Source organism: Anas acuta, chromosome 3 (genome assembly GCF_963932015.1).
Source record: "Anas acuta chromosome 3, bAnaAcu1.1, whole genome shotgun sequence".
In the NCBI taxonomy this organism is placed as follows: domain Eukaryota; kingdom Metazoa; phylum Chordata; class Aves; order Anseriformes; family Anatidae; genus Anas; species Anas acuta.
Window position 1 is genome coordinate 27,713,775 of NC_088981.1, and position 10,640 is coordinate 27,724,414.

At 40.3% G+C, this 10,640-nt stretch overlaps 1 protein-coding gene across 5 annotated transcripts; it reads right to left on the bottom strand.

Moving 5' to 3' along the window:
• Positions 1-850: 850 nt before the first annotated feature.
• LOC137853679 (ligand-dependent nuclear receptor-interacting factor 1-like) lies at positions 851-9,283 on the bottom strand. Of its 5 annotated transcripts, XM_068676317.1 has the most exons (4): positions 5,049-5,333; positions 3,440-4,442; positions 3,226-3,343; positions 851-2,461 (listed from the first exon to the last, which is right to left on the bottom strand). In XM_068676317.1, exons 2-4 carry the CDS (start codon positions 4,267-4,269, stop codon positions 2,246-2,248), a joined length of 1,164 nt encoding a protein of 387 aa, XP_068532418.1. In that variant the 5' UTR covers positions 4,270-4,442; positions 5,049-5,333; the 3' UTR covers positions 851-2,245. The 5 variants fall into 5 exon arrangements, with proteins under 5 accessions (XP_068532418.1, XP_068532414.1, XP_068532416.1 ...); XM_068676313.1 differs by lacking the exon at positions 5,049-5,333 and adding an exon at positions 9,011-9,283 and having other exon boundaries at positions 3,226-4,442; XM_068676315.1 differs by lacking the exon at positions 5,049-5,333 and adding an exon at positions 8,857-8,982 and having other exon boundaries at positions 3,226-4,442.
• Positions 9,284-10,640: the final 1,357 nt, after the last annotated feature.

Sequence of the window (10,640 nt, forward strand, 5' to 3'; positions counted from 1 at the left end):
GTGGTAGTACTCATCAGTAGTATATATAGTGAGTACTACTGATTTAGTGTTCTTGTTAGTATTTTGTACGCAGAGAGTTGGTACTCGAATATATTTTAATTCCAGATTGAGACGGCCCAGTGAAATGGCAAGCTGAGCTCCGTCTTCTCTCTCCCTGCTGTTATTTTCCTATTGAGTGGGTCCTCAGTCTCCATACTCCCACCAAAGGAGTGAGCTACCCTGGGCTGTCCCTCTGTCCATTGACAGTACAGCCTCTTACGAAACTGCATGTAGGTCAGATTTTAATTATATGCCAATTACTTCACTGTGCCACAGGATTTGAATATTGCAGGTAAAACCCTTGAAAAATATATTGATAGGCATAGTTCTTCATAATATTGGTATTTTATTAGCTGCAGTAAAAAAAAAAAAAAAGTTAACTGTTAAAATGACTGCTGTTTAAAGTTGACTTTCTGAAAAAGATCACACATAACAAGCTATAATGGCATTTAATTCAACAAGTAATCTAGAGCAATCTGTGTAATAAATTCTGGTTAGTGGTCTTCTGTAGACGTCAGCAGCTCTGAGTACCGGAGGCCTGTTTCTCTGTAGGTATCACATGATGGTCCTCCCACAGCACTGGAAGCCTGTTAACTCCATCACTTTTCCACGAAGGGAAGAGAGGACACATTCAGGCTGTAATAATGAAACCGCTCAGCAGAAGAGATTCTGAGAGAAGGAATGGTCAATGTGTTTTCAAGATATTATATATGAAAGTAATATATGAAAGTATATATGACAGCTGAGATAATCTTAAAAAAGAAAGAAATTAATAGAATCAGAATAGAAACACAACAAGCAATCCTCTCCAAACAACAATTTGAAGTTTTGTAGTTCAAGAGCAGAGAGAACCATTTTTCATGTCTACTGCTTTTTCTTATACTTTGCTTCTACTGCTATTTCTCATTCTTTAAGGATTTTAAAAGATTGTTTACATTTGTTCTTTCTCTTGATGCTTTCTTTACAACTGGTACATCTGCAAAGAAAGTATCCTTTCACCAACCGGAAAGTAAAGTTTTACTTTTTGGAAAATTCATTTGCATCATCTTGAATGCACAGGGTTTTTTTTAAGCGCTCTTCCCAAAATAGGATCTGGCAGATGTGTGGTGTTTTTTCGATTTACACACTGATGGCATAGATTTTTTTTTCCCACCTTTTTCTTGTTCTGTGCTGTGCTGCTTCTCTGGGTTGAATGCACTTTCTCCTTCTTCTGAGTTGAGATTACTTCTATTGCTTTAGTTATTTTAGTTCCCTTTGCCAAAACCGGTTCAGGTGACAGAGTGTGCTGCTGAACAAATAGGCTCCAATATACATACATTGATTTTACTTCAATTGATGCTGATGACTCTTAATGTGACAGTTTTTATTAACTGAATAAAATGATCTAATCTAGGCAAATCTGGACAGCATAACTTAGTTTGGGTTTTTAAGATAAATTCCAAAATTAGTGTCTTTGCTAAACATATAGGTTAACTAAATGTTAGTAAAAACAGATCTGGGCTGGGGTCCTGTGGTTTGACTAGTTCAATATTTGAGGAAAATTTAAATGCATGTATTAGTTTCTATTGTGATTACTCTCATGTGCTGTTGAAGGGGATACAACAGCATCTAATAGAGATATAGAGATTCTGATGTGCTGGTATATTTATTTAAGCTGCCATCAATTAAATGTGTGTAATTTCAGAGTATTTATGCAGAATTTATGACAGTGTTATTAAATAGTTATCAGAAATAATTTAATACGTACATATGAAAAAGACACACTTTATTAGGGCATGGTGCAACTGGAGATGTGATTAACAGATTAAGACAGCAGAGACCTCCCATTCCCTGTATGAAGAAGTTCTTTCCCGCTTGAAATCTTAACTATTATGATAAAAGTTACCTTTAGCCAGATCTGCTATTGTTTCCACAGTGTTTAGTCAAAGTTTGCAGAAAATGACAGAATATAACAACAGAATGTAATCTGCAAAGACAGAGGTTCCTGACTTCCAGTAACCCTGATAAAAAATATTGGCGCTGTAAATCTTTATAAACCATGTGAGGCTCTCAAATGGAAAATGGTTTATGACAAGGGCTCAAATGTTTTGAAGAGTGTACTAATAATGTGTAATGATCACATCAAGGTGATGAATGCTTTTATATTTGTATATGGACAATTAGGTGTCCTATGTATATGGACAAAAGTGTCCTTCGACACTTTTTTCTATTTCTCTGTCCTGGTGGTTACCTTCCATTTAAATGTAGAAGCTCTGTCAGAATCCTTTGTAAGTTCACTCGTACTTATCCTTGTGAGATGGACTCTTACATCTTTAATAATACCGAATTCTTTCCTTAGTTTGTTGTCTTCTTCCTTACGTGCTTTTTTCCAATTTCTTGTTTGCAAGTCTTCTTTGGATGGGAAGTCAGCCTTGTTGAGAAACTGAAACAAGAGAGTAGAAGTTTACTAGGTGAAAGTGAGTGTTGGGTAGCAGTTTTCCTCCCGCCCATTTCTTTCATGTCTCATTTTTACATTCTTTCCTACTTCAGTACCATGGGGTGGGACTAATTAAATTCAGGATTCAGTCAGTTCACTCATTGCCAGCCAGCCCTTTCTCTCTTCTCTTAAATTTCACTGATACTTTAAAATGTGATCCTGATGGCACTCATCACCTGTCTTTTGAAACAACACCTACTTCCTTGGGAAACACCTTGCCATTATACTACTTCCACACTTGCTATTCTCTAAATAGCAACTGGCTGTTCCCATAAATGCAGTGCTTTTACCCTGCTCTGATATTAAAAGTCGTGATGTGTCCCAAGATGGATTTTTTTTCTAAGCACTACCTAATTATTTATTTATTTATTTATTTTTAACTGTCTCAAAGTCTCAAAAACCTGCAAACCTCACTCTGATTTACTCTACAGTCATTTGTGCCCACTGGAGTTGTGTTTGATTTCTCCAAAAAATTTAAAGCACAGTCAGGACATTTGTCTTTCACAGCATTTGTTCTGTTATAAATCTGCTGAATAATGCACTTTGATTGCATTTGACCGTATCTAAGAGGAGACTAATTTACTGTCCTTACATATACATTCAACTGATCATCACAGGGTACTTATTGCCTGTTGTCCTTTCGCACTTAGAGGACAGCACTGCTTGGGCTGAGACATGGTAGTCATCCTGTGTGAAAAGAAATGTGTTACCTTTGAAATTTCATCTTGGTGGGTAGCAAGGGTTGGAAGACATTTCATGTTCTGTTTTGCAACACACTGTCTTGACAGGAGTGTATCTGAGACTTTGGGAGTTACGTCATGGATAGCTCTGAAAGGAATGAAACAAGTTGTGGTCTTCCTAAACAACGTTTTTCGTCTTTGTATTTCTATTTCTAGTGGCAGAACTTCACGACTCTTTACGTACAGGAGGTAGACTTTCCCAGTATGAATCATCACAGCATTTTCCTTAAGGATTGGAATTTTCATTTTCTCTTCAGTAGGGCTGACAGATGAAAGTGGTAGAATATTTTTATAATCCTTATACTTGATATCATTCAATGATCTTAAAATTCCTGAAACAATGCTGTTAGATGACTTTACAATAAGAGGATATGGTCTTGCTGTCTTGCTGAGTAGCTTTTCTCGTGCAAACTGTTTCACTGGGGTTATCTGGGAACTTCTCACATCTTCAGTTACTTTATCAGGACTACAACAGGGTCTTGCTAAATTTGTGCAGGTTGGTATTAAAGACTTTGGAAAATTGTCCCAAAAGGGTTTGGAAGCCTCTTCCACCTTTATTACTGGTGAAATATAAGTAACAGTTGGTATTTCTGTAGTCTCCCTTACTTCAGTGTCATCTTTAGTTCTGTCTGACATCAGTTGCTGCATCATAGGTGGGAAAGAAGAAAGTGGTACTGATAAGACTTTGGCTTCAGGTGGTATCTCTAAATCATACTTTAAAATCTCAGCTTCAGATTCTTCAGTAACCTTAGGAGGTTCACAGATTTCTGAAACTGGTGCTTTGTCCTCTCGATCAGTATGAGTTAGTAAGGGGCATCTTCTCAGAGAGAGCTCTTTAGCTGAAGTTTCATTACTCTGAGTATTAAACACCTTTGAGGAGAACTTTCCTCTGTCAGCAGAAGTCATGCCAACATTTTCTAGCGTGTTGAAACTTCTGGTAGAGAAATTTTCCTCACTCTTAATTTGCTGATACTCTAGCACCAGAGCAGATGTAGTACTGGTTCCTGGCATCATAAAACCATTATGGTTTTGAAAATGTATTCTGCGTAGACAGATGAGTTACCATGTGCAGGTGGTGGTACACAGTAGCAAGGCTTCCCAAGGAAAAAGAATGCAGAAGCAGTTTCAGTAGGTCTCATGTATCTTCATTTCTTTCCTGAAGGGCTACATCTATGCAGTCTGACAAACTTAAAATAAAAGTTAATACAAATTAAAATGTGATCATATATTTCTAAATGTACAGAAATAGTGATTTTTTCTAGATGGTTGTCATATGAAATGTCATCCTAAAATAAAGCTTAAAAACAAATGTATCTGATTTAAGTATTAACTAAAGCTCATCTAGCCAGTATGATTTTTCTGCAATAATCACTCCTTGTGAGATACTTCCAATATTGAATTAAAACAGCAGTGAGTTTCTGCTGGCTTCAGTAAGAGTTAGGTTTTACCCCATAGTGCAAATTGCTGTTTGACAGGATCTGTTTTGAAACCATGTTCAGATGCTTATCAAATACATCTCAACACCTTCTAAGCACAGGTATAAGAGTAAGATTCTAAACAACTACAAGTACCTAGATGAGTCTACTGTAGAAGGAAACAAGAAATGTAAATTTGTATCATGAGGAAGGCAAAGACCCTCAGGTGGATTAAAAACAAATTAGTTTTGAATTGGCTCATTGTATTTCAGTGGTTATGTTCTCTCAGGAATAACCTACTTATCTTAGCACTACAGACTTGATTTTGTAGAAAGTAAACATAAACATTCACATTATTTGCATGTCAATCATACAAACCAGATGTTTCTTATCCTTCCCGATTATCAAAAAAGCCGTTGAATTCTCCTCTCTATGACTGGAGAGGTCCTACTACTTAACTGACAAAAAGAAGTGTAATAAAGGCAGTAATTTCACTCTTATGAGTTCTGTGATCCTTTTAAGGATTGCATAAATTAACCTTTCTTAGTCCTTTTAACTACTAAAAATGAATAAATTGAAAAATAAAATGAAATTCTTCTTCTAGGCTGTGCCTCCTGCATTTATGATGGATAGATCTTGATGTAATCACATAATTCCACGAGTCTAATCAGGAATGATTAGAAATAATTATATTAATTGTCAACAAATTATTTGAATAATTGATTGCACATGAGTGAGAATAGCACTACAAATAATGAGACACTGTGGTCTTCCTACAACAAAATGTGAGTTTGTATTTCTATTTCTGGTGACAGATTTTTATGCAGATTTTTCTGCAGAAAAATCCTATAGGTTAGATAAGCTTCAGCTAATACTTAAAGATGAGTGAGCCCCTCTGTAAAAGCAGAATGTAAGTCCTATTTTTTCCTTTGTTTCCTCCTCCACCTTTTTTATTTTTTTTTCATTTCTGGATTTAGGGATTCTATCTATGTTCATAATTACGATGTGATTGAGTTATGGGAAGTCTCCTGCTCCAGAAAGTCTGATATTGGCCTCTGCATTTGCTTTCTCACTCTTTTCATTGGCCCTTAATCCTGTCCCATTAAATATTCATCTTCTGGCATGCAAACACAGCCTCAGTGATTCCTGAGTAATCAGAAATTTACTACAAACTTTCCATCAATAGGAGATCTTCCCCAATATACCTAAATAAAAACAATCAAACAAAAATCCTAAGGACATGAATTGCTGATGTGTAAACACTCTTGGAAACTCAGATGCAGCAATTCAACTGGTATCAAAAAGGAAAGAAGAAAGGCTTGTGGTTTTGACACGGAGAAATCCTGGTTAGCTGTGAAACCAGCTGAAAAGAAAAAAAGATACTGCTGCAGAAGAAAAAGACTTCTTGATTCCCAAAAGCCATGACTCTCTACTGATTGATGTAGTGATATGGCTCGTCACACTCTTAGATTTTGCTCTCTGGAGCCCTGTGTGCCATTTAAAGACTTTCTAGGTAACAATCATTGCCGAGCAAATCCCACTAAAAGCACAAAAAAGCAAAAAACGTTTACTTTATAAATCTCACCTGTCGTGTCAGTGTTGCAGGAAAGCATCTCAGCTCACAGGCTGTTGAGGAGGCTCAGAGAGGCGTGAGCTGCCCTGTTCTTGCAGGTGCCCAAAAGCTTTGTGACTATCAGCACTGATAAAGTGGTTTAGCTTTTCTTGCCAGCAGGCACAGACAAAGCACACTTTGTGCCACTACCGCTGAACAGTGCAGGGGATATATATTTTTGCAGTGTTCATCACTATAAGAGGTGCCAAGAGCACTTTACAGACTGCAGCTGGAAGAGCAGGGTATGTAATCAAGATCTCTGATGAATCTCCACTGTACTGAAGGTATGACGTGTGGACTGTGGGCTAAGTATGGCTCACCAGAGCAATTATTTTGACCTATAACCTTCTCCTGGTGTGTTCATTCCAATGAACCATGCAGGAGCAAGAGGCATGTCAAGTAAAAATGTTTGGTAACAGCAGCACAGTCCCAGACACCATCTTTCCAGGGAAATTCAGGAGAACTCGAAGGTATGTGTGTATATACACAGTATGCACTCAACAACAAGTAAGCCTGCTAGTCATAGGAATGTCTGATCTAAGCATGTCTGTATGCACCAATTTTTAAGTCATCTTGGGCATGGCAATCTCCTTTGCCCTTGGAAGACACTGTATCTTTTGTTTGGCCAGAAAATGTGGGCATTGATTCACTCTGCTGTCCCTCAGAATTAAAAAACAAAAGCACAGGTACTTGACTATGATGAATCTAAAACCAGACCAATCTAGCAATCTCACACGACTGAGGACTGTGTTAATACAAGCATTATGCAAATTTATAATGTCTTCACTCCTAACCCCCTGCTATGCACAGCAATCAGTTGACTCTCCTTATCTATCAGTACTGGAAAACTCAGTACTGGAGTCTCAGTTCCAGCATTTTATTGACTTTAAACAGTAGCAAATCACACTGATGAAAAATGTATTGTACCTTACAGTTTTGTCAGTGTACACCTTATTGTACAACAGCGACCACAGTTGTATAATTTTGTTATTCCTTTAGTTCAAGAGATGACCATTTGCATTGACGAACCCTAGATCCTCAATGCCTTTTAAAAAAGAATGACTGTATTCACATACCTTAAAATGTCCTTCTTTACATGCACAAAAAATATGTAAACAAAAATTTCCTTTCTTTCATCATCTTTAAACCAACTAACAGCAAAGCAGAGCCTCAGACTTCGGAAACAAGCAGCACAGATTCCCTTATTACCTCTAGCTTATGTATACAAATCTTTTCTGTCTGAAATGATCTTACACTGTAAATTTTATGGCTGTAATTCACCACTGCCCTGGCTTCATCAGAGATGAAGACAGCAAGAGTCTTAAGAGTTTATAAGCTTACAAAAATATTAAAACCCTCAAATATTTTGTCCTTATTTTTGATTAAAATGTTCACATGAATATTGCAACTATGAATTTATGAAAATGCTTGTGTTCTAATTGGATTTTCATTTGCAAAGCTTTGGCTTGGCATCTTGGTTTAGTTATAAAGTCTGATGAAAGTTTCTTATCAGAGTTCAGGGAGGATTCCAAGGCTATCCCTGAGAAAATGTGGATTTCCTGAAATACAGGCATGACTGCTGCTGCCATGTCATGGCCTATTTTTGCCTGGACTCAGTCTAAAGTCTATATATTAGCATATACAGGTACGATGCAGATTGCTAGATCTACAACGTGATTTAACACACATAATTCCTTCTCTTTCTCAACAGCTGACCCACACTTAGGCTATCAAAAGTGCTGTAATGTTCAGGGAGAGAGCAGTTTCAGGAGTTACTAAAATGGAAAAATGTTTTGGTGTAAGGCCACTGTTTTAACAGTTCTCTAACAGTTTCTCACATTATGGGCAAACTGTTTAGGTGGAGTACTGTTTTCTGAGAAAGAAGTGTTAGCTTTCAGGTTAGCAGCCTATAAAGGGAGCACATTTTGCTGCTAGCAATCCCTCTGCCAGGAACTGAGCTTTAATGATGTATGTAAATCATAATGGAAAACATCCAGTGAGTGAAAGCCTAAACTGGCCTTCTGCCCTACCTCAGAAGGCTGTGAGGACGCTTTCATGGTTAATGTGTCTCCCACAACCCTGCTGCCCAACTGTTTACCCTCTTGCAGCTGGGGTTCCCCTTGCTGGCTCTTTAAGCAAGGCTACAACTCTGGCACACAAAGTTGTATTAAGCTTTACGGCAGGAGCACGTATGGGGTGAAAACATCAAATATGATTTACTTGCAGCTCAGCGGTGCTTGTGAGTGTTTACAAGAGGTAAATAATCACCTCATTAAACACAGCACCCTGCTGCAGTTCACTGCCTTGCACCAGTCCTGGCACAGAGGGCTAATATCACACTATGGGGGCCAGGGGCCCTTCTAGCACAGTTCCTGACTGTAGCCAGAAGTGGATGCTTTGCCAGAACTAACGAGCAGGGTGTGCGCATGGTGATCCTTCCTTCAATCTCCCTCCCCTCCAACAGATGGAGGCGCAGGGCCTTCCTGAGCCACCGGCAACTTCTCTGTGGATTTGCTCCTAGCACCATGCCCAGCTGCCCAATGCCTCCCACATCCATGGCAGCTTCTGCCTCACCTCAGTGCCCAGCTGGGTCCCATGCAGCCATGAAACTTCCTCAAGCCCACAGTTTTGAGGACAAACTCTGAACTCATGGGACAAACTCTAGCCCTCCCAGTCAAACTGCAGTGGGCCAGGCTGGAGATGATGTGAGGGTGTGTGGTGCGGTTACCTTTACAGGAGCAGCGCAATGCCAGAGGAGTAACAGCCAACTGCTGTGGAAACTGCTGCCTGTGGAGAACCTTCCAGAGCACCGGTGCTGGAGACCAACTGCTGCTGGGAGCCATGGAGTCTTAATGGCCCCTCCTACACCAGGAGCTCTCAGCCTCAACTGCTGCTGCTGGTGGGATCCAGGGCACTGGGCAGAGACGTGCAGGCACCACCCCCCCCCCCCCCCCAGCCCGGCCGCAGGACATTGGCCCTTGGCGCTGTGCCTGCCCCACCAGCCCAGCTGGCCCTCCTCCTGTGCCCACCTTCTCTCCTTGCTGCACCACAGTGTGTGCTGTGTGATCTGTGGGGCCTCACAAATATTTGTGACTGCAGCACCCTGGTACCAGGCTGCATTTGGCCTCCACAGAGCCACAGCACAGGGGGCCCAGTGCATGGGGCATTCCCTAGGGCTCACTGGCCTTGCACACCACAACCCTATCCTGCCTGTGTGAGGGTGTCTCCCCTGGCCTCAAATTAACCTCACAGTAATAAGTAGACCATAACCCTGAACCTTGATCCAACAGCTTCGTGTGGCTGACAACAGTGGGACATGGCACATCACCTGTGGGCGATACGCTGCAGCGTGAATCTGGATGAGAGACAGAGCTAGATTTCTGATTGACTTAATGTCTGCAACCCGTGTAAGTCTGGAGCAGAAGTCCTGTGAAGAGCATCTGAGGAAACTGGGGTTGTTTAGTCTGGAGAAGAGGAGGATCGGGGAGACCTTATTACGCTCTACAACTGCCTGAAAGGAAGGTGTGGGGAGCTGGGAGTCGGCCTCTTCTCACAGGTAACTAGTGACAGGACTAGAGGGAATGGCCTCAAGTTGCGCCAGGGGAGGTTCAGGTTGGAAATTTCTTTTTCGTGGAGAAATTTATTCTCAGAAAGAGTAGTCAGGCATTGGAATGTGTTGCCCAAGGAGGTGGTGGCGTCACTGTCTCTGAGGGTGTTTAAGAAAAGGTTGGAATTGGTGCTAAGGGACGTGTTTTAGTGGGTGACATTGGTGGTGGCCACTTTACTGTTCTTGTCCAGTTAGCAGCTCCTCTTAGAAATCTCTGCTCAGAGCAGAGTCAGACATTCTATTTTGCACTAATCAGTGAAATAAAGCTAGAGAGATAGCAAATAGAGATACAAAGTGTCTGGTGAAGATAACCACATGATGCTCCATCTTGGAAACTCTGTCCACCTTTACTGAATTTCTCCAGCAGTCATTAGGTTAAATTCAACCCGATACATGAATTTCCTGGGATGATTCACTGTCAGCCACAATCTGATGAGGATTTTCACATTTAGTCAGAGGACACGTTTCAGGAGTGCCATCTGAGATGAACACCATCTGCCTCTGGCTGCCTGTAGCTGTAAGTCTGTAAGTAGCTGTCATTCGGTATTTGCCCTGTGTTAGTGTTTACGGATGCCTCAGAAATCAATGCCACTTCCTTCCAGTCAGGTAATAAAAAAGATAGTCCTTGTCCCAGTAAGTTTATGAAGCAGAAACTTCAGAGAGAGAATAAGGACCTTTTCCCCTGTTCCTGATGACCTACAGAATTTTTCTGAAATTATGCCCTGTTGTGATACAGGCAGGAGTAAGGAGC